General features: G+C 33.3%; 1 protein-coding gene across 1 annotated transcript; it reads left to right on the plus strand.

Moving 5' to 3' along the window:
- The first annotated feature begins 2,012 nt into the window (after positions 1 to 2,012).
- On the plus strand, positions 2,013 to 24,375 carry LOC149935145 (uncharacterized). The gene is made up of 4 exons (XM_090152981.1): positions 2,013 to 2,079; positions 15,634 to 15,843; positions 22,014 to 22,398; positions 23,327 to 24,375. Exons 2-4 carry the CDS (start codon positions 15,634 to 15,636, stop codon positions 23,953 to 23,955), a joined length of 1,224 nt encoding a protein of 407 aa, XP_090009107.1. The 5' UTR covers positions 2,013 to 2,079; the 3' UTR covers positions 23,956 to 24,375.
- Positions 24,376 to 25,703: the final 1,328 nt, after the last annotated feature.

Below are 25,703 nucleotides of genomic sequence, written 5' to 3' on the forward strand. Positions count from 1 at the left end.
GGAGTCAAGAATCTTCTTAACTCGACTGTCACCAAATACACCAAATAAGTCTCTCAGTATGAGGTTTGTACATTCTTTAACAACCGCTTATAGCCAAAATAAAGCTGGAATTTTGGGGCTTAAAATTCCGAGCTAAATCCTAACTTTCACTGACAGAATTGAATCAATTGATTGATATTTCGATTTTAGTATTTTGTAAAAAGATTCTATTTAGGTTTAAATTTTTTTTGTCATCATTTTCCCCGATAATTCCAAATACCAGGATGATAATATGCCTATAGAATTTTTTGCAGAGGAAAAAAAACTGAAACCTTGTCTATTGAAATCAAGGTTGTTGATTTTTAGACTTTATTTAAAATCGAAAAATTCGATTTAATTGATTTAAATCGCATTTTTAATTAATTTTTTAGCGTTTTATGCCTCCTTTATCTTGACAAATTGATTAATATTGGGAGTTCAGCGGTAAACTAAATTAATTTAATTAATGCTAATTAATCTAATTACAAATTAAAAACTAAGTCTACTTTTGTACATTTCATAAATAAATTAAAGTATAATAGGCGATTTAAATCAATGATATTTCAAAATAATCACATGATTTAAATCAATGATATTTTTAAATAATAACATGATTTAAATCAATGATATTTTTAAATAATAACATGATTTAAATCAATGATATTTCAAAATAATCAATAGATTTAAATCAATGATATTTCAAAATAATCAATAGATTTAAATCAATGATATTTTTAAATAATCAGACGATTTAAATCAATGATATTTCAAAATAATCAATAGATTTAAATCAATGATATTTCAAAATAATCACACGATTTAAATCAATGATATTTCAAAATAATCAATAGATTTAAATCAATGATATTTCAAAATAATCAATAGATTTAAATCAATGATATTTCAAAATAATCACACGATTTAAATCAGTGATATTTTTCAATAATCACATTATTTAAAGCAGTGATATTTTTAAATAATAACATCGTTTAAATTTATGATTTATTTAAAATAATCACACGATTTAGATCAATGATTATTTAAAATAATCAATAGATTTAAATCAATGATATTTCAAAATAATCACACGATTTAAATCAATGATTTATTGAAAATAATCACATGATTTAAATCAATGATTTATTTAAAATAATCACATGATTTAAATAAGTAAAATAACCTATTCCTGATTAAAATATACATTAACCGTATACACCGCGAGCAAAAACATATCGTTAGAAACCTTGATAAAATTAGATTTACTATTCCCTTTTCAATATTTTCCGCGCTACACCCTAAAGTGTGCTGGATATTCTCATCTAGCTCAGTTTGGTCGTGAGAATATCGAGGAAGGCAGGAAGATGGGTCAAAGTAAGTCGTAAGCCATTAGACTGCCCTGACGATTGTAACTAGCTTCCAATATAGGCGTTGTCAGTTACGGGTCAAGAATTCGGAGCGTACCTTTCCAAAATAAAAAAATAAAATCAATGGCCCTCGAATAAAAAAAAAATAGTCGTACTTTCGCCACCTAAACAAAATCACGCCACGCCATTCTGGGGGTTCAAAAAACCGCTTCCGGCATTAATACCTAGCGGCCGATACAACACTTCTTCAACGTTTATTTTTTTATAGGTCAAGTTGGCGTTTGCCGTTACTATGACAACCATTATGATGGAGACGAAAATCGTCAAGACGGGGTACCAACTTTTAAAAATGAAGGGGGTTTTATATCTCATCACTTTCTGGGGAGGGCCAGGACCGGGGAGAGACTACCAGGCCGGGGGGGGGCGAAATGGGGAGCGAAGAAAAGAGTACACCTTTGAAGAAAAGAAAAATAAGACTGAGGAGGAGTAGTGGAGTGAGAGGTTTTATTTCGGGGAGTCCCGGCAGATGAGGAGAAGGAATTGGAGATGATGCGCTCAGATGAATCCAGCTTTTTTTCTTATACAACGTCTTGAGAAATAGCAATGATGGAGATCAACTCGAGTGTGTGATACCGGCATCACTTGCACTTACTCACGCGTCGGGGAAAGTTCGCGTGCCAAAGAAATCGCTGATCAGGTAAGACTCTTTTACCGCACGATAAAACCTAACTTATTATTATACTATGCGATTCTAGTGTGTTTAAATATTTCAATTTCATTTTACAAAAATTACTCGGAACAATATTGTTTATTTAAAAAAAAATGGGTTTAATAGGAAATTAGGATGGTTAGCGACTTAGTTGATAAAGTTGGAGGAATAATTGTCAATTAAAATTAATTTTTTTTTGCGTAAATATCTTCGCTTTTTGATGATTATTGTAAATGGTTTAATAGTCCTATTTCTTAACTATATAAATACTCATATATTATACTAATTTAAAAGTGTTTATTTGAATAATTTCAACTATTTTATATATAAGTATAAAATTATATACAATAATTATTTATTGTAATCGCCTCAAATTCTTAATTTTATATTTATATAAATTATATTAAATAAATTTATTTAATAATAATATTTCATTATTGTAAACGCATTGAATTCTTCATTTAATAATTATATAAATTATATTATATAAATTTATTTTATAGTAATATTTCATTATTATAAACGCATTGAATTCTTCATATAATAATTATATAAATTATATTATATAAATTTATTTTATAGTAATGTTTCATTATTGTAAACGCATTGAGTTCTTCATTTAATAATTATATAAATTATATTATATAAATTTATTTAATAATAATATTTCACTATTGTAAAATACGCGAAAAAGTAGATTAGTCCATAATTAAAAGGGATAATATAGCTAAATCTCAAACAAATTTGTTTAGGATTTAGCTATATTACCCCTTTTAATTATGGACTAATCTACTTTTTCGCGTATTTTATCATCCTTCTCACAGTCCATAGGTGGTTCCTTCTAACTTAACCTTTCAATATTGTAAACACATTGAATTCTTCATTTAATAATTAAAAAAATTAAATTATATAAATTTATTTAATAATGGCTTAATACTTGCTGCATTTATTAAATATACCAGACCATCGTGATAAAATTAAAAAAATCAAGTTAATATTTTCTTAACTTAATACACCCTTAACTATATCAATAATTTCCCGATAACGCTTAACCATTTTAACCTATCGTTAACAAAAAGGGGTTTTCCCTTTTAAACTGTTAATAATAATTAGCCATTTCTTTTCAAAAGTGCCGGTTTGAAAAAGCGAATCCATATTTATTATTTCGGATGATATTTTTCACAAGTCAGCAAAATCACTTTTCTTTCGAACTGTTGTTTTATTCCGGATACTTAGAAAAAAATTATTTGAATGAATTTGCGGTAAGGGTTTTTTCCATAAGCAGATTTTTTTTCTTCTAACCCTTGAAGACCTTGAAAATGTATAATTGGTTAACAACGCTAGTCACTTTTAGAACAGTTATAAAGCATATTAAATAAAATTGGAGGGGGTGCATTAGTTACCTCCCCTTTGTTATTTGATTAATTATCACTAAAAAACTGCGCAGCGACGGATGCTCGCGTCTCGCCCAGTTCAACTACTGAGAAACCAATTTCCACAATTACTCATAACCGTTCTTACCGATAAGTGACACAGCCGTTCATTCATAATATGCCTCGAAGCAGTCGATTAAAAGCTTGCAAATGTAGCTTTCCCCATCACACTGTATTAGATTGTCATTCGAGACGAGTTGGAAGTTCAACAGCCTATTTCATTTTCATTGATAGATAATACCATCTTCCTAATTAATCAGGTAACTTTTTTTTACTTTTATATTATGCTAATAATAATAATAATAATAATACTTATCTAATCAGTTTGGACACGCACTTTATGAAATGTTTTAATTGTTTATTGTAAAGGAGTTCAATAATTTAAATATCTTATCATACAGAGTTGGCTTTTGATAACGATAAAAATTAGTTTTGTTTTGAACTATATTTTTCGATATAAACTTTGCAGGGGTTTATTTTCAATCGGAAACCTGTAAGCTTTGAACCTAAAATATATTGCAATTAAATATAACCAATAATCGGTATAATCTTCAATAATAAAATCTAATTTAATATAATAATATAATATGGTATAAATATAATGAAATGATATAATGCAGTATAATATAATAATATGATATAATGCAGTATAATATAATAATATGATATAATGTGGAATAGTATAATAATATGATATAATGTGGTATAATATAATAATATGATAAGTGGTATAATATTATAATATGCATATGGTATAATATAATAATTTGATATGTGGTATAATATAATAATATGATATGTGGTATAATATAATAATATGAAATGTGGTATAATATAATAATATGATATGTGGTATAATATAATAATATTAATATGGTATAATATAATAATATGATATGTGGTATAATATAATAATACGATGTAGGGTATATAGTATAATATAGTATATATAGTATAATATTATGGTATAATAATATAATATGGTATAGTATAATAATGTAATATGGTATAGTATAATAATATAATATGGTATAGTATAATAATATGGTATAGTAAAATAATATGATATAATAATATAATATGGTTTAGTAAAATAATATGATATAATAATATAATATGGTTTAGTATAATAATATGGTATAGTATAATAATATGATATAATAATATAATATGGTATAGTATAATAATATGATATAATAATAAAATATGGTATAGTATAATAATATGATATAATAATAAAATATGGTATAGTACAATAATATGATATAATAATATAATATGCTATAGTATAATATCACGTAGATAACCTGTAGCTATAAAATTTCCTGTCAATATACTCGGTTTATGGCAAAGAAATTCGTCAAAATATTCTTAAACCGGCTTCTTATCTAAGAAAATACTTGTTCGCACCATTTTACCTGAAATAGTAGTGATTTACGTGAATACCAATTAAACAAGAGGCATTATTAACACGCCATAAACTCGTAAATGACATCAACCTGTAGTTCATTAATCTCGCAGAAACAAATAAACGGAAAATATTATCCTTCAACGCTGAAAGCGCACTTGTGTTTTCCTCCAATTAGGTCGCGTCTGAAGGGCATGTTTTCTTCGATTGCGAAATTCGGTCGAAATATCATCCTTGTTTTGTCTGCGCGCCCATATTAAACAATTAAGGGTCAAAAAACTAGTCGCTATTACCCCAAAAGTCCCAATTTTCCTTAAGTCACCCCTTTTTGAGAAAATTTTACTGACACCATTTATAGATGGTTTTTGATTCGGTTTTTGTTTTGGTGACGAAAGACAATGGAGGAAATAATTTTCATTTGTCTGATGGGCAGGGTGGGGTCGGCTTCCTTTTCAATTTTAAAACGCACTCTTTTTCGAGAAACTAAATTTACATATTTATTAGAGATGCCATTGCAGTGGAGCGAAAAAAACTAGGTTTTGGAAGCACGAACTTGGACTAAGTTGATTTTACAGGGTTGCCACAGTTTTTTCACAATCATATTCCCTGACTTTTCCAGGTTTTCCCTGACCATCTACGGAGATTTTCCCTGACTTATTTTGTGCCTAGAATTTGTATTTTGTAACCTATATTTTACTAAAAGTTTCCTATTGGCAACCGAAAATAAATTTCCTGGCTTTTCCTTGATTTTTAGACTAATTTTTAAAATTCCCGGGCTTTTCCCTGATTTTTAGACTAAGTTTTAAAATTCCCGGGCTTTTCCCTGATTTTTAGACTAAGTTTTAAAATTCCCGGGCTTTTCCCTGATTTTTAGACTAAGTTTTAAAATTCCCGGGCTTTTCCCTGATTTTTAGACTAATGTTTAAAATTCCCTGACTTTTCCCTGATTTTTAGACTAGTTTTCAAAATTCCATGGCTTTTCCCTGATTTTTAGACTAGTTTTCAAAATTCCATGGCTTTTCCCTGATTTTTAGACTAGTTTTCAAAATTCCATGGCTTTTCCCTGATTTTTATACCCATATTCAAATTCCCTGACTTTCCAGGAATTCCAGGTTTTCCAGGTACCGTGGCAACCCTGTTATAGATTTAATTATGTTTATCGGCTTGCGGGACAGTATATGACCTTTAAGGGTTCATCGGTACCTTTTGGGTGGTCCCAGCTCGGCTTAAATTTCACCCAAAATGTTGCGTCACAGGAACGTTTGAATTTTAATTAAGAAAACATCCGTTCAAACACTTTCAATCTTTCAAGAATGGTTGAATCTTTCGCTTAACCAATTTTTTTGGACATTTTTATTTTTTTAGCTTTTTTTTATGTCAATGGCCCAGTTTATTTAACAACGAAGTACAGAAACTGCTCTATTTGCGGAAGATTTAATCCGGAAATACCTTCAAATAATACTCTTTATATTCCTCAAAAGGAAGAAATTCAAAATTGATTTTTAGCAACTTTCTTGGAGAATTCGTTGTATAAATACCATCATGAGCCATGGTAGTAAAGCCCCCAAAATTACTTCCGTCCTCCTAACGACGCCATTGAATAACAATGACCCCCATTCTTCGGAATTAGAACTAAATTACTCGTATATCCGCGATTAAAGCAAAAGTAGAACTCGATGACGTAATACCTACCCATGGTATAATATTTCACCGATACCAGTGTAAAGAGAAGGTACGAGGCTCTTTGCAAAGGCAATGCCAAGGTCAGAGACGAACATACCGGAACTGTTTCTGTCGAGAGAATAACACCATTCCAGAAACGGGGTCAACGCTGGGAAGGGAACGAAGCTCCTATTATGAAAGCCGAGTGGGAAGACACACGCGGAAGATTTCTACCACAAATTCTATATGCAGGTATATTCCCATTCCGAGATGGTAACTCCCCTGTATGCAACATTCTGGTCAGACATATTTTAAACAATTCTCCCCGTAAGTGACTAGGGCGGTGCGATTAGTGGTTTTAGGCAATCGAGTCGGTTATCGAGTATCAATTTTGTTTTCATCGAGTATTCGAGTCGAGTAATCGAGTACTTGATTAACGGGATACTTTCTCTTATTCGAGTCGAGTAACTAAAAAAACCACGAGCATTATTTTTAACGAGTCGGGTTATCGAGTACTTGATTAGGAGCTGGTTTTATTCAAGAAATTATGAAATTAAATTTAAAAGGAGTATACAGTAACTTTCAATGCTGAAAAATATTCCTTTAATTTAAATGAACCACAACTTTGTAGGTACCGTTTATTGCCCCCCAAAAAGTTGTAAAAAACCCTCTTTGAACTTTGAAGCAACGAGGATAGAAAAAACAAATACTCGACGTGGTTAGAGAGAAGCTTATTCGAGGTCGAGTTCGAGTAATCGATCTCCAAAAAGGCCGAGTACTATAAGTTACTCTTAAATTTTTAATAATTAAAGAAATAATTCAAATACGTCATACCAGAAGTATATAAATATTTCTTAAGCGAAAAGTAAGTATACGTTTGAAATACCTGCGCAATCTTCGAAACAAAGTTTGTTGTGACAAAAATTTATCAAATAATAACTTTCTAAAACTATTAAATCAATAAAATATATTTAATAAATGTTTACAAAGTGTAAGTTTTAAATTTTTCGTCGTTTTTGCAGGAAATTAACGAAATTTCAAGCCCTTAATGTTTGTACACGTTTCATTTGAACAGATAAATTCGAGGGGCTAACCACTCTTAGAAAATCTGTACACCGGATTACGCTTATATTAGCACTACCAAAGGCAGGGACTTCAAAGATTACGCGTAATCCCATTAGTACAGTCAAAGGTACGGCTCTGTACACCGATTACGCGGAGTGATCAGCCCCTCGGATAAATTATCCATCAAAATTTCGATTATGCATAAAAATTACGGTTAACTGTTTATTTACGGATAATATTCGAGGTTATAAAACGATTTAATACGCAAATAATAACTTTGAATTAGGATAATAATTTTGGGTTATGGATAAAAACAAATAAAAAGGTTATTTCTTATCCAAACTCCGAGCTCTAGATGCATACTTATATATTATAAACTTCTGGTGCAACTAAAAGGGCGAAATTCGCCAACAGACTTAACTAGACGTATGAAAATAGTAAAAAAAAACATCATTAAACGCGTATAAATTTATAGTTAACATCAATATAGTTTCCCCAACAATGCAGTCCAGTATCGCGAAACCTCCTAGAAAACCCTACAAGGTCGATAAGGCATCTGATAAATATTTAAATATCCCGTGGTAATAATGACGGCAAATCTAATGTTTACCAGTAAAAGGACCAAAAATGTGCCGCGATACAATAAGGAGAACGTAAGATCAGAGGCAAGGCGACCCCATTAGATTGTAGCCCGCTTTTTCGTCTGTTCTTCCAAGCTCCCTCTCTTCCATATCCTGGCTAATCGCGCCTTAAGGGTCATCTTTAATTCATTTTCTCCCCTGGAGAAAATGAACCAAATGACCCAGCTCCACTCGCTCTCTCTCTCGAGCCATATAATTTTTAGGGAGAGAGTTTGATAATGACGCCCAAAACTATAGCGGGGCTTAAAAATAATGAAGATAAAATATACTTGGTATTAAGGTCGCTTACTCACATTCGGGGACTTTTAAAATGGATTTCTAGACAAACGTTTATTATATATATCCATATATTTAATTAAAATAATATTTAAATAAAAGATAATTATGGTGGTGACAAAAGTTTATTAGAAATACCTTACACTTCTTAAGGAAATATTCTCGCTACAATGGAAGACTAGTGTCGTCACCCTTTGCCCCTCCCCCTTCCCCCTCACATCCTACCTTAGAGTCATGGCCGCCATCTTGTCTATATTCTTCGTTAATACCACGTATACCGGAAATCCGAGATATAGAAACAAATAAAATATTTTACTAAGGAATTTATCGAGGGGTTGGACATTTCCCACCCAGGAGTTTTAAAAGGCTTAAGATCTTATAGAAAATTTGTTAAAAAATTTAATAGTTTCAAAATTTATCCAAAATTTGTTAAAAAATTTAATAGTTCAAAAATTTATGCAAAATTGGTTAAAAACTTTAATAGTTCAAACATTTATGCAAAATTGGTTAAAAAATTAATAATTCAAAAATTTATGCAAAATTTGTTAAAAAAATTTAAAATTTCAAAAATGTATGCAAAATTTGTGTAAATATAAAACAAATCAAAGTAGTATGCAAAATTTGTGTAAATATAAAACAAATCAAAATAATATGCAAAATTTGTGTAAGCATTAAAAAATAAATCAAAATATTATGAAACATTTGTGTAAAAATTAAAAAAATCGTATATAAAATTTGTTAAAAAAATAAAAAAAAAACAATTTCTTAACTCCCTATCCCATCAAGGATTTTTAAATTCAAAATTGAGTATAAATTTATCTAAAAATATGAAAATCTAAATTCCTACACTTTATCTTTCTACCAGAATTTTTACAAAATTCAGATTACGGTACACGATTTCTGTAAAAATACTTAAATCCAAATTCCTACACTCCCATCTATAAATTTTAATAATATTTCAATTGTCTGACCCCTCGAAATTTCCAACACCGAATTCCCTAAGAATTTCGTCACGGGTCAATGGGCTAAATGGCCACTGACCGACGGCGACCGGACACTTCGTCGGTAAATCACAAAACCTTCAAACCGTATCGAGACGTTTGTACAACAATAGACTAAAATGCGATTCTCCAAATATTTCATTTTAGAAAAGTCGTTTATTTCAATCGTGACATTCGACGTAAACGAACTATAATAACAAAAAGCCAACTGTCAAAAAATATACGGATGATATCCGTGTATTCAAATTTGACCAACCGTTGAAATGCAACTCGATATTGACGCATTTAATTAAAACATCGGAATGCGACAACTATCAGTCTGGAGATAAGAAATATTATCGAGAGTTTCTTAACCTTGATATTCGATTCTTTGAACTAACACGAATCTTGAACCAACAAGTAATGGGACAGTACACTCAATAGGAAGCTAAGTTAGCCTAAAGCATCGCCTGACGCCAGCGCTATGGTGGCGGTTTTCGGTAACTTTTCTACTCATACGAAACTGTGTATGAACTTAAAAATATGAAAATTGATAGCTCATTATTTTTTACATAGATCTTTCACTTTCATACAATATTAAATTGATTATAATTACACCAGAGTTTATGCAACTATTAGCACACCGATTTCCGTGTTATTTAAATTTTTTTCCATTGATATTTTCCTCATTTTCCAGGTTTTCCATTGATATTTTCAGGGTTTTCCATTGATATTTTCAGGGTTTTTCCATTGATATTTCCCTGATATTTCGACATTTTTCCCATTTCTATTTCCAGGGTTTTTCCCATTAATATTTCCCTGATATTTAAAGGTTTTTTCCATTGATATTTCCCTGATATTTCCAGGTATTTTCATTGATATTTCTTTGAGATTTCCAGGTTTTTCCATTGATATTTCCCAGACATTTCCACGTTTTTTCCATTGATATTACCCTGATATTTCCAGGTTTTTCCAGGGTTTTTTCATTGATATTACCCTGATATTTCGAGGTTTTTCCCTGATATTTCCCGGTATTTCCATTGATATTTCCACGTTTTTCCATTGATATTTAGCCAATTTATTGATGTATTTTTGTACTTTATAGGGCACACTTTTTGAACCCTGATACATTTCCCTGATTTCCTAGCTTTTTAATTAGAAAATTGCAAATTCACTGACATTTCCCAGACTTTTCAAATCAAATCATTTTATTTCAATTTCTTACATTATATTTTCTATCGACAATCTATTTCGCTGATATTTCCAAGTTTTACGGGTTTTTCACTAACCCTTATTAACTAAGAAATAACACGACACATGAGTAGATATATTTAACACCTTGCCTGTTAACCTTATAACTTGGTCAAATTCAGACAGACCGAACTTAGCAATTACATAAGCAGGCGATGCCCCATTGCAATTTCGCACGTTGTTGGACGTTTAAATTAAAAATTTGAATTCGTCTTCGCTCGCGTATAACGGGTGGCGTGTCTGATATAAATATGCTAATGAGCACGCCCTTGTAAATAGTTAAGATACCCTCGTCAATTTCATGAATATGCAAAAGCACGGGCGAGTAGAAAAGACAATTCGAGCAAACAAAAAAGTAACTTCTACATCGAATCCAAACCAGCGTCAAAATGGACTGGGATAACAGTACCTCTTCCCCGCAAGCCTGATAAAACTAGGTCACGCGTATGAGAAAAAGCTGATAAAGCTACACTAATTATTTTGTACAATTTCAAATATGGTCTGTGTTTACGCGTGCATTTCTATAGCAACGTAAAATTGTTAATTTTATTCCCTAAATAAAATACATGTTTATTACTTAATTTAAGCGCGGCCAAGTTAATTTATAAAGAAATGGGATGGTTCTGCTATTTTTACAATTTTCTCTCTCTATCTCCAACACGGTTGAGTAAAGGTCAACGGAGTTCACCAGCTTTTTTTTCGGAATCGAAATCTTCATTTAAAATAGAGGTAAAAGTTCTCGAAAGACGTATACTGACATTTTGAACTCCCTAATTTTAAAATATTTCCTTAACCAATTTTTCTTAACTTTCTACCTCTCCCTATTAGCTAATTTAAGAGACCATTTCTCACGCTTCATAACGAATAATAAAAGTTTAATAATAATTTTTTAAGGATGGTTTAATTACCCCCCAAAAAAACTTTCCCTAAAACGTTATAAATTATCCACGCTTACATCTCAATTATTGCATTTAAATTTATAAAATTTGCGGGCACTCGCAAAAAAACGAGTTATTTTAAAATTAAAAAAAAACTACCCACTTAAACTCTTACCACCTTCATGGTTTAAGGTATTAGATCGAAGGCATGGTCACGACTGTGACCGTGGCCTAACAAATTCTCTTCACTTTAAAAAGAAAAAAGTATCCAGCCTAGCGGCTTCCGCACATGTCAGAAATGAGTACGCGAGGGTGTATCGAAATACGTATAAAGTACCAGGCGAGCTCTTATAAAGGAGTTCAACCCTTCCCTTCCTAGTTCCGCTCTTTCCTTACAAAGAATGGACTTGAAAATTAAATTGCACGCTCGTCAAGCGATCGAAGAAACGTATTCTGGAAATGCAATTTTCCTGTTCCACGATATGTATTGATGCGATTTCCGTTTTTGGCCTCGATATTATTTCGCTCCTCCGATAAATAATCGTATTATTACGAGTGATGACCTTGGATCTTCCAGGAATAGAGAATTTATACTTCCGTATATTTGTGCGCTTTTTTCATTTTCAAATTCGTGGCGGCTTGTCAATTTAAATTATAAGGAAGATGAAAACACAATCTAACAGAGTTGCCACGATATTTTATATGATTATTTTAGTGATTTTTTTCTGATATTTTTAAATCACAATTTCGCAATTTTTTAGTTTGTAAAAATATTTTCCGGTTAAATTAAATTCCCCGAATTTAACTCTGATTTTTTTAACAGTTTTAAAAAAAAATAAATTACCAGTTTCAGAGATTTTCCCTGATATTTTTAAGAAATAATAAAGTAATTTTTAAAATTCCCTGTATTATCCGTGATTTTCCCCAGATCTTAATATTTTCTGGCTTTCACTAATTTTTGTACAATTTCTTAAAATTTTCTAACTCTCCCTGTTTTTTGTACAAGTTCTTAAAATTTTCAGACTCTCCCTGATTTTTTTACATTTCTTAAAATTCCCCTAGGTTTCAATAATTTTTACCAGTTCTTAACATCCCCCAAACCTTTCCCAAATATTTTTCCCAGTTATTAAAATTCCCCGACCTTTCCCATATATTTTCCCCAGTACTTAAAATTAACATACTTTTCTCAAAAATATTCCCCAGTTCTTAAAATTAACATACTTTTCTCAAATATATTCCCCAGTTCTTAAAATTCTCTGACGTTTCCCAATGATATTCCCCAGTTCTTAAAATTCCCTGACTTTTCTCGAATATATTCCCCAGTTCTTAAAATTCCCTGACGTTTCCTAATGATATTCCCCAGTTCTTAAAATTCCCTGACTTTTCCAAAATATTCCCTAGTTCTAAAAATGAACTGACGTTTCTCAAATATATTCCCCAGTTCTTAAAATTCCCCGACTTTTCACTGATTTCCTATAAGAAAAATGATCTATTATTCTAGTACCAATGTGAAATGTAGAAAAATAACCCGTCGAAATAACCATCTGGTGCGGAATGGACCACCCGAAAAACACAAGTGGCACGTGTGTTTCCTTCGTAATAACCTACAAAATGCAAGTTCGTAGATCTCGGGTGGTTGGCCAAGAGTAGAGCAATTAATTAGCCAATGCGAACAATCTCCGAGTACCACCTGCGTAGTTGACAAACAAGTTCGTTATAATTATAAATGACTATCGGAACCGTCATCGACATTGTTTGTTCCGTCATATTTACGCAAATAACCGGAGGGGGGAGCTGCCGACTCAAAGAAAACCGACCTCGGCATCCGCGTCTTTGAAGTCGCTGTAAATAAATACGCCGATTTCCCGACCAAAAAGCCCGAAAACCCAATACGTTATAATTTTGACACGCCGTTATATTACGAAATCCGTAGATAGATAAATCCACGGACATAAACTTAAGCTGACCATCTAATTTTAAAGCTATAAAACCCAAAATCACCTTGATTTCATCCGGCTCCCCCCCATAAAGTTGGCTTTTCGCGAACTTAATCCGAGTAGCCTTAGGGTGTGTGTTTTTGGGTAAATATTATAATGAAGATTAAATGAAAAACTCTATTCGAGATACATGATATTCCAAGTTGACCCCTAAAACGGTAATAGTCTCCGTATCAAAAAAAAATTAATATAAATGACCGTCCTTGATCTGAAGCGCCAATGAAACCGCGCCGATACGGATGACGTCGCCCGGAGCCCGCCAGCTATATTTTAAGGATGCTATTCTCGGCCAATACATATTTCCAACACACACACTCCTACTACAAACTAGGCTCGATTTAGACATTATTTTTCTTCTCTATAAAATGTTCTGGCGCAGTCGATAGGTTAGTCGCTAGACGCGATCATATTTTTCGTCTATTTTTGGAGACAGATTATAATCTATAACGCGACGGCTTTATGGAAAATAATCGTGTAGAGAACTGTAAAACGGAAATGCGTGTTAACTAAATAGACATCGCGTGCTGGACAGTACATTTCCGTGATAAAGGAATATATTTGCGAAAAGATTCCAATCTATGAACGGATGCGATACGTAATTGTCATCTTGTTATGAAGTAAGTTTTCTACCGCAAAAAACCATAATTATTATATATTTTTTCAGTATCTAAGAATAATTCTGTCTAGTGTGTCATACCGCGCGGTATTACTTGATAGCGTGTAAAAGCGGGGTACTGTATTCAGTCGAAGCGAAACATCATTGTCAGGTGAGGCTGTACTTTATATCAGTCTGGTTATTCGTAGAAAACTCGCGGATAATCGAGGAAAAATTAAAATAAAATCAAAGAAGAATGTTCAGTTAGTTTTGTTTTGATAAAATGGGTTCTTTAAAGAAATGAAATCAAAGTTGATTATACCGCGTCTCCTAAAACATGAAGGAAAATGCAAACCGTAATACAATAATTGAAGAAATGAATCAAATTATGAGTGTATGATTTTACTCGCTCCACTTTCGCGATCACACGATCCAATTGTACGTACTCGGTGAAAGAGTTGAGTTGTTGGCTCGATTTTTCCATTATGTTTTCTATCAAAATGAAAGTTTAAAAAGAGTGTTCTGATTTTACGAAAAAAACGTGTTCAGTATTGAAATTAAATACAGCAAATAAATCGTGGTAAGAATTTGTTACGTTCCGATTTCGCGTTCGACGCGGGTTCGATATTGGAATTAAATACTTAAAATATAGCGTGGTAAAGATTTTTATTATTATTACGGCCTTCAAAGTCGAAGAGGCAGTCTGCTATAAATACATCTATAGATTTAATTTTCTAAATGGAAAATTCTTAAGACGCCTCGTAGACTGCGCCTTAAGATACCTCTAAATTTAGCCCGAGTTAAATATATTTGACGATGGTTTTAAAAGGCTTATGAAGCCAATATTGAGTGGCTTGAATTAAGCCTAGATGAGAGAATGACCGTCTGGAGCGACTCCAAGCTCTTTGGGGGAGTCTATACGAAGATAGTTCCGGATAGTGTACATACGCGTTACCTTCAACGACCTCGCCGAATTCCAGAAATTATTGTTATAAGATACAAATAGTTTCTTTGTTGTCACGATCTTCAAACTTGCACTCGTTATGAGTCGGTAACGCTACCAATCGCAACCATTTTGGAAAAACCGGTACAAAAAGCTTTCATCGATTTAATATCAACGAAATCATAAATTTTTTTTAAGCGTTTTGAATCGAAATTACGTAAATATCGACAACTAATAAATTATGTTTAAGCGTTTTAAATCGAAATTACGTAAATATCGACAACTAATAAATTATTTTTAAGCGTTTTGAATCGAAATTACGTAAATATCGACAACTAATAATTCATTTTTAAGCGTTTTGAATCGAAATTACGTAAATATCGACAACTAATAAATTATTTTTAATTACATAGATGGCTCCATCGTCAACAGGAATGACGCCGTATCGGGGGAGATGGACTTCATTTCTCACCTTAATCGTCCTCTCCTGCTCTTATCTGACGTCGGAGGTCGAAGGTCACGGCCGTCTTCTGGACCCTCCGTCTCGATCGTCCATGTGGAGGTTCGGCTTCGGGACTGACCCCAACTACAACGACAACGAACTCTTTTGCGGAGGCTACACGGTGAGTCACGTGCTTTCATCTTATTACGTCATAAAATCTTTCGCGGTAGCCTTTCGATACGCGAAGGGGGTATTTCTATCCCCGGGGTCGTTTATCACCATTTATCCCCCCGCGAAGCCAATAAAAGAAATGAAAGTGGAATATATCTCGGGCGCCATTTTGTCGAGACGATTTCGGGGGACCGTTTGTCACGTGCTAATTGAAGCCTTAAGCGTGGTCGCCGCACTGTCTATTACCCTAGCTCTCCCTTGCGCAGCCCTAACCCCTCTATTGTACATCGTCAAGCTAATAACAAGGCACTCTAACTAATGAGCCGGGTTCATCTAGATGCTTCCATGTAATTGACTCTGATTTAGAGGGTCGTATGAACGTTTCGCATTTAGAGGGTATAGCTTTAAAAATGAATTTAGTGTAATTTGGGAGCACTTGTACTAAATAATACCAATATTGAAATTTTAAGCGTTCAATAATATGTTTTCTTAAATTTGTGTTATTTTTCCAATTACAATACTTTTTACCCTTTTTCGTTTACTTTTTTTATTTTTACCTTACTTTGATCAAATTTTACTTGTTTTGATTAAATTGACCAAAACTAAACTAAAATTTATAAAATATGTCAATTTCACAAATATTTACCTCATTTTACAATAATAAATCAAGTTTCATAATGTTTTATTAAATTTGGTCAATTTTGTTCAAAAAAGCTAAATTTGATCAAAATTGATCAATTTGTTTTTAAAATTTTAAAACAAATATGAGATATTTTACCAACTATAGACCTATTGCTCGTTTTTCCTTAGGAATATCAATTTTTTCTCAAATTTGATCAAACGTGATAAATTATATTTTTTTCGTCCAATTTAATAACATTTTTTTAGTTTTTAATTTTTTTTAATTTGTTCCAAATTTTTCAAGGGGTCAGATTCCGATGTTATTTTCAAACGGAAATTTTTTATTTTGTGTTGTCAAAAACATTTTCGGTTGCCATGGCAAAACGAAAGCCCAGCTTAACTTTTCCCTTGCAGGTTTTTCAAGTTACATTGAGGGGTACATGATACTCTAGTTTGAACCAAATCGGTGGGTAACACGTCGGATACATTCCTTGTTAGTAATAATTAATATAATTTCATGGAATTTCCTACCAAACCAAATCGCTCCAGTCCTAAACAGAAAACAAAACAATGCGAATAAAACTATTTCACACTCTTGTCTCATCCAAAAAAAAACATTAAAGTAGTAAAGATTTAATAAACATTCAGAGTGCCCTATATGTGAGTAGTAGGGCACTCTGAATGTTTATTAGTTTAACTGATATCGGCAGATCTCCGAGTAAAGCCAGAGTTCCTACACAGTACTGATGAGTAGAGATACGAATCGGTAATTTACCCTGGTAATTTACGCGGTAAATTACCCTGGTAACAGTAATTTACAATTTGCTCAGTTAAATTACGAAAATTTTAAATAACCGCGTAATTTACTGATTTATTAAATTACCGTAATTTAAGAACTCTACTGATGAGCCCCAAAAGGGCGAAACCGGTCTACTGTTGGAATCTCTGGCTGAAATTTTGACTTTTGATAGTAAAGATTTAATTTTTTGGAATTTTAATTTATAAATTGTACCCCTGTAGCACGCCGTAACGTTTTGAGTCTTTAGTTTTAGGATATTTTAAAAGATTAGTTATATACGAAAGCTGTAGTCACATTTAATAGACAGCGCGCCTCCGAATGTAGTTGATCAACTATTTATCATTTAGAATACGCGCAAAAAAAACCTCATTTGACAATACATATCATCGATTTCTTCAATATATTTTAGGCCTATGAACGAAAGCCACTATAATATTATGTTAACTTCTAAAAATAACTAGTTTTACATATATATTTTATTTATCTAATAATCGTGTGTGTGCTATTTTGGTCATTCATCTTATCCAACGCATTGAAACCCGGCCACCTGAATTAATGGCTTTAAAAATCGCTTGATGACTTAGGCCTAAAGTGGTGCCTTGGGTATTAGCCTAGCTGATCTCGTATTATTAATAAATATTGGGCTTAAAATTGATACAAATAATTCAAACAATCTTCGCATTAACATAATTCCGAGAGAGCTAGACGTTTCAATGGGGTTTCCCTCGAGCTCTTCGGTTTCCCCTATTCCATAAAAACTGGTCGGGGTTAAGGGTAATAGTTAGTGTAGTGTGCGTAGCATGATGGGCGTGCCACCACCCTCCTACGCAATGCGCAATCTAACCCGGCCACCTGAATTAAAGGCATTGAAAGTCACTAGATGGCGTAGGGTTAAGGTGGCCCCTTGGCTATTAGCCTAGTTTATTGTTATTGCGATTGTTACTAACAATACCACCTCAATTTTAGCATCACTACTACACATTGTCTTCGAAAATTATCGACTCTGAAAGTTCTGGTAATTACAAGTATAATTATAAGTCTATAATATTGTATCATAAGTTTGTCACTTTGAGGAATATTTCACTGAGAGCTAGTAACGAAAAAAATCTCCCCCTAGCGAGGCACTGTCAAACGCTACGTGTGACGCGTTAGCAAGCGGACGCCAAACGGCGACGAAGCCCGTAATGCAGTCTGTCTTTTGAATAGCTCTCAGTAAAACTTTGGCATGTGAATAATATGAAGTGTCACACGTATGTAACAATATTATAAACTTATGGTATAAGTTCTGACTCAATTTGCAAATACGTTTTCAATAATCCAGTAAGCAAAAGACCACTTTAAAACACTCAAAAAGCTAGACATATGTTACCGGTACATATTTTGCACAAAGTGCTTGGTCAACTGGATAAGACTAAATGGTCTAGCGAATGGAGGATCGCTATTGCAGTTGAGACGAATTGAAGGTGGTTTAATAACAATTACCGGTTGAAATACTTCACTTTCCGTTTCACAAATAGATGATGTCACCGTTGATCGATTTAAAATCGCTCGTCAAAAGACTCGAAATTTTATTGAAAGGAAATCGACCTGAAGCCTTCAAGGCGATAGTCACTGTGATAGCAACCTCTCAAATTATACAAGGAACTATTGGGTATACACTCAGCTCTAAGACCGAGGTCGTTTCATCGAGAAAAACCCCATAATAATTTTTTTACCATATATTTTTATATCTTAAGAATTTAATTGTAAAATGAAATAAGATATCGTCTATAGAGTAGTATCGCTCTGTACCTTTGGGCTATGGCCGCCATTTTGAGGGCAGTTTTTTATCTATAGGAAAAAGCATGGGTGACGTCGACATATGTCACGCTGATATTACTCTATTCATTCATTAGTTTTAAATAGTGTTGTAAGTCGGAACATTTTTCCGAAAAAAAATAAAAAAAGTTTTCATTCCATGACTAGTCTAGTATTGTTTGCAAATTTAAATAAAGCGGCATTTTCGCCTAATTTTTTCGAATCTAAAACTAAAACAAAAACCTCTAGACTATAGCTTTAAACTGATTAACGATGTAACACTATTAATGTTTTGTAGTATGCTTTCTGTTATTAGACATTTCATATCGATAAAAAGTTAAACACTTTAAAAATTCTTAAAAAGTAATTTACGTTTCAATTTTTTATTTTTCCGATTTACCGAAAATTTGCCGCAATCCGGAAATTTTTCGCATTTTATTTTCCCGGAAAATTAAAAACACTAGTTTTAAATTTTATGTACGCGATTTTACCCTGAAACACAATTTTCCACCGATCCCTTACCTCCAAAATATAACATAGCCAGAGTTAATCGTACGCGTACTAACATAAATAATCTATGTCACCAGGTGTTGACTTAATTACAATTAACTATAAAAATATGTAACTAAACCTCGTTAATTGTAAGTTACACCCGCACACATATGGGTCAAATCGGAATTACTCGCAGCCCTTCAAAAGGGTTAAACAATAAATTAAAACGTTCACTACATAAAACGGGAAGTAGCAAGTTGTGTCGGAAACTCAAAACAATATATGACAAAATAAAGCCGCGCTTTCCAAAATGCTTTCACCGAAAAACCACAAAAGAACAGTATGAAATTTGCTGTGACGCGTTTATTATACTTTACTTCCCCAACTACTTCGTCTATGGTAATTATCTCAAAAATACAGGCTTGGTTATACCCAGAATATTAATATCCTTAAAAAATGTTACGGATTGAATATTCTCATCTGGTAGAAAGTTAATAAATTGTTAGCCAGTTAATTAGCGAAAATGAGTTGAACGTACCCAATTCATTACATCTGTCATTACGGACTTGAAAAGATCGACTTATATTAGAAATTTATTGGCTCGGAGTTGTTTTTATAAGATCGTATTGGACCGTAACGAAGGCGGTTGTACCTTATCACTAGATAGTTCAGCTAAACCTTAGAGTCTGGTAAGGTATATTTAGCACCTGTAGAAACTGAGCGCTTAATATTTGTAAATACAACATGATCAACTCAAAGTCTAAAACGCGTCTAGACCTAAGTTCAACAAACCTATACGGGTGTTTGTATAGTGAAATGTTGGTTTTTCGATATTAAAATGTTGAGTTTTAAGGTTTGTTTCGTGAGCAAAACAAATTAAATTCAAAATTGGTAAATATCGTAACTTTCTTCGAAACAATATAAAAATATTTCATTTTCGTGGATTTTCGCCAAATCGTTCGTATCCATTCGCCACGGAAACCCTAGCTTTCACCACAACCTCCACACTTTATGATTTTCACTTTTGTTTCCCGCGTAGTTCTAAAACTTCCCCCTTTCCTGCCAAACTTGTGAAACAGTAATCTCCGAAATCGTCCAAGCGATAGAAAAGAGATGTTAGTCGGGTTTAGCAACGCAATACGGGATTAGAATGTGTTCCGCTCGAACCGGTTCAACAATTCCCTCTCATACGGGAAAAAAGATATACGATTTTTTGTTCAATTTTTTATCCCCAAAATAAATACTTTTATTGTTGAGCACCGGAAGACATTGCCTTTCAAGTATTAGTCAGGAGAAAGCTTAAAAAGGGGGGACTTCATCCCGAAAGATCAAGTTCAGGTTCATAGGACCCCTGGTCCGGGTATAAAACTGCCGTTTTTTACCATACCAGTATCCAATTGCGGATTTAGCTATTCATTTCTTTTTGGCCATTTGACTAGTCAGATTATAATCTAACCAAAAAAAGGATGGTTCCCCAGATTTTCGCTGAAATCTAACATATTGGGGAATTTAAGCCACGAATGGTATAAGATAAATTCAACGAAATTGTAGATTTAAGGTCAGTAGATTTTCATCGCGTAATAAATCTATTAAAAACACGAATTTATTAACCGTGGGTTAAAGGTATCTGAACCTTATACTGGAAGCAACATGGCACGATAAATACTCTAATACAAACATAAACTAATCTGTTACCACTGATTCTTTTATGATATTATAAAAATACTGGTATTTCATAATCCGATAACTGAATTGAATCCATTCTAGTGTTGTTAATTTTCCGGAAAAATAAAATGCGGAAAATTTTCTGCAAATCGGAAAAATAAAAAATTGGAACATAAATTACTTTTTAAGGGTTTTCAATGTTTTTAACTTTTTATCGATATAAAATGTCTAATATCAGCAAACATACTACAAAACATTAATAGTGTTATACATTAATTGTTAATCAGTTTAAACTAGTCTAGAAATTTAGTTTTACTTTCAGATTCGAAAAAATTAGGCGAAAATGCCGATTTATTTAAATTTGCAAACAATGAAAACTTTTTTTTATTTTTTTTCGGAAAAATACGGAAAATTTTCCGGAAAAAATCCTTGGTCTTTCATTTTCCAGAAAATTTTCCGACTTACAACACTAATCCATACAGTAGTATAGATAAGTACTTTAATAGAAGAAGCATATATATTGATAAATTAATTTGACAACAAATGTGCTTAAATACATAATAACCTTATAACCATGATCGTTAAATATTTTAGTATCCAAGAATACTCATCGAACTATAACAAAAACGATTTTTAGTGTAACAAACTGTAGAGTAGTATCACTCTGTAGCTTTGGGCTATGGCCGCCATTTAGAAGGCCATTTTTTATCTATAAAACGACATACGTCACGCCGATATTTCTCTATTACAACTAGACAAAAGCGTTTTTCAGTGTACATTTGACTAAATTGCTGCCAATTCCACAGGTCCATTTCCAGCGGAATGGTGGCAAATGTGGCATTTGCGGAGACGCTTACCACCTACCCCAGCCTCGACCCAACGAAGCCGGTGGTAAATACGGAAAAGGAATTATCTCCAAACGGTACTCTTCCGGTCGGACGATGACAGCCGTGGTGGAATTGACAGCTAACCATCGAGGTTTCTTCGAGTTCAAACTGTGTCCCAACAACAACCCCCGAAAAATCGCCACCCAAGAGTGCCTGGACCAGTACCCTTTGGAAGTCGAAGGAACGAATGGTGACGTGAAATACTACGTCCCCAACCCCAGCACTGGCAAGTTTCCGGTTACTCTGAGGCTACCGGAAGGAGTCGTTTGCAGCCAGTGCGTCTTTCAATGGACGTACACAGCCGGTGAGTGTTTCGTGTGGTTAAATAAGTCGAAAACTACACTATTTGACAGGGTTCTAATTTAAACCCGTGGGTTTTTTTGGGTTGGACCCACCTTAAAAAACCCACAATAAAGCCCACTTAAAAAAACCCACCTTAAAAAGTTTCAAAAATGACGAAAAAAGTTTAAATTTATAGTTTAATAATTAAACTATATTAAAGAATTTAAAGAATTAAACTTTAATTCTTTAAATTCTATGATATTACAAAAATATTGCTTTTTTATAAAACGTATTTACACAAAATACATTACCAGTGTTTTAGTAAACACTAATCTAACAGTAGCAAGTTAACAGCAAGTTTTAAACTTTTGCAACTTTCCATTAATATTTAGCAGAACATGGAGCAGACGATACTTTACGTCTACGAAAGATAAGAATAAGGGTGAGAAATAAGTAGTGTTAAATTGAAAATAAAAATGAAGTAAATCATCGATTTAGGGTATCATTTTAGGTAAAAAACCCAAAAAAGCCCAGTGGGCTGGGTTTTATAAAAAAAAAAAAAAAACGTTTTTTTTTTAAACCCTGCTATTTGACCCTCTTTTCACAAGGAAAGCAACAAAAAAAAGCTAGCCCGTTTTTCCGATAACAGGATTATGAAAAGTAAACAATAGACCGTTAGTTGGTGGCATCTTACAAAGCTGACTGATTTGATCACACTTTCCCTTTCGCTAATGGTTATTAGAAAGCATCCTTATCAATCACTTCCTCGCTTCTCTCTCCGAATCCGGTGCAATTAAAAAAAATGCTAATCACGTCCTTTTTGTCTTACTCTCACGATGAGAAAATTCCTCAGCGAAGGCTTCATTGTTGAAGCCCAGTGGAGTAATCGATCCTTTTGTCTTACTAATTCATTATTCTTCGAACCTTTTTTCTTTCCAAATCCGCAACAGGAAACAATTGGGGTGTCTGCGAGAACGGGACCGGGAAACTGGGTTGCGGTGACCAAGAGACCTTCCGCGGTTGCGCGGACGTCTCAGTCGGTTCCTGGTACGACAGCGACGACACCAATGCCGCCAACGACCACGACGACGATCTCTACAACAACGTGCGTCAACCGTCGTCGACCACGAGACCTAGAAGGCCGTTCAAGCCGTATTCGGCAGCCAGACCCAAACCAACTCCGACCAACAAGCCCATCTCTTTCACGACCAGACCCAGACCGAGACCAACGTCTTCGAAACCGCCAACCACGAGGAAGAACGTCAGAGTACGATTGACGACCGCCAGACCCACGACGTACAGTTGGACCACGGCCAAACATGTCTCTTTTTCGTACGCCTCACCGTCGCGTTCGAAGCCAACTGCGGCTCCTAAATTAACATCGTATTACATTTACGTTAAACCCACGAAAACCACCCATAATTATAGCGGAAATGCCATCGAACAGGGTGGTACTAAAGGTGTCGCGGTCAAGAAGTGCAGAGGTGTCGGCATTTGGAAGAAATTACCGGGAATGGACGGTTGGTGTGACATTAACTGCGCCAGGGGCTACTGCCCACCCACCCACTGTCGGTGTTAAAGTAGCGATTGGTTTGTTAACCAGAGTAAAGAGTCAATGTATCACTGCCTTCCTAATTCGAAAAAACCGCCTTTACAGTTTTTCGTTGGAGTTCGAGCTTATTTCCGCCACGCTAGCGCCATCTGTACGCGCGTGTACGAACTGGTTTGGTTGGCGCGGTTTTGTTCGCGTTTAAGATTGAAAATTTCCGGAAAACGGAAAGCGAGTGGAACGAATAAAACACTGCCATAAAAAGCGTCATTTCACCCTTCATCTTACGGACTTTACACATTTATTTCACCAATAATTTATTGGTATTTGATATTTTTTACTCTGTCTCGGCCTTAGGTCAAGTTAATTTCATTTTAAATTAAAACTAAAATACGTCACTAATTAGAAAAGTGTTAAATTATTATCGAAATTGTTGCCAATTTAATGTATTAGTAAAGGTGTTTTATTGTAATCGATTTTTTTTACGTTTGTAAGTTTTCCAAAATAAAATGTTTCGTAGAATTCAAAATTTATTCATTTAAAGGGCCGGAGAATCGTTTGAAAAAATTGGGTCGAATTTAAGTTAGCTCCACCCCTTCCTTTTGAAGCATACGCAATTTCTTCATTTAAAGGTCCGCAAAATCGTTTGAAAAAATTGGGTTGCATTTCAGCTAGCTCCACCCCTTCCTATCGAAGAATACCGAATTTCTTCATTTAAAGGGCCGCAAAATCGTTTGAACAAATTGGGTCGAATTTCAGTTAGCTCCACCCATTCCATCACGTCACTCCCGCTTCCCAAAACACGTGATTTTGTAGCCACACCCTCAAAATTCAAATTACTTTGTAGCACTTTAAAAAACGCGACGTTTATCAGAAAACTCGAACTTCGCATCTTAAGATGCATTCACCCCTTTGTTTTTTAACAACTCAAAATTTTCCTTAACGTCTTATTGATTAATTTCTCGGAATATTTCGCTATGGATAAACAATCATTCTATTTAAAATAACGTTGTTTTTTCACGCCAATTGTAACTACGTGAAATTCAGTAAAATAATTGAAGTAATGTCAATGACTTAACTTGAAGTTTTTCGAAAGAAGTTTTTATACACTAGACGTACGCTTTTTCGTCTACGCGTCTAAATAAAAACGTGAACGGGGGAATTTGTACAGAATAAAGCTACGTCTTCCCTCAGCTACACGTTCTCCAAAGAAGCTTAGGCTTAACGTGTCTATCATCTTTGAGAAAAACGCCACAGTTCATAACTTAAATAGTCCTAAATATTTAGAACCTATCCTACATTCGGGTCATTTAAATGTTATGTAAATGAAAAATGAAAATAAGAATTGAATTGGATAATTGAACTGGGGAATTGAATTGGGGAATTGAACTGGATAATTGAATTAATAAATTGATTGGGGAATTGAATGGGATAATTGATTGGGGAATTGAATGGGATAATTGAATTGGAGAATTGAATATGATAATTGAATATGAGAATTGAGTAGATTTGAATAGGATAATTGATTTGGATAATTGAATATGATAATTGATTTGGATAATTGAATATGATAATTGATTTGGATAATTGAATATGATAATTGATTTGGATAATTGAATATGATAATTGATTTGGATAATTGAATATGATAATTGAAAAGGAGAATTGAATATGATAATTGAAAAGGAGAATTGAATATGATAATTGAAAAGGAGAATTGAATATGATAATTGAAAAGGAGAATTGAGTAGATTTGAATAGGAGAATTGAATAGGAGA

This window comes from Leiobunum rupestre, chromosome 7 (assembly GCF_980474605.1).
Source record: "Leiobunum rupestre chromosome 7, qqLeiRupe1.1.hap1, whole genome shotgun sequence".
Lineage (NCBI taxonomy): Eukaryota > Metazoa > Arthropoda > Arachnida > Opiliones > Sclerosomatidae > Leiobunum > Leiobunum rupestre.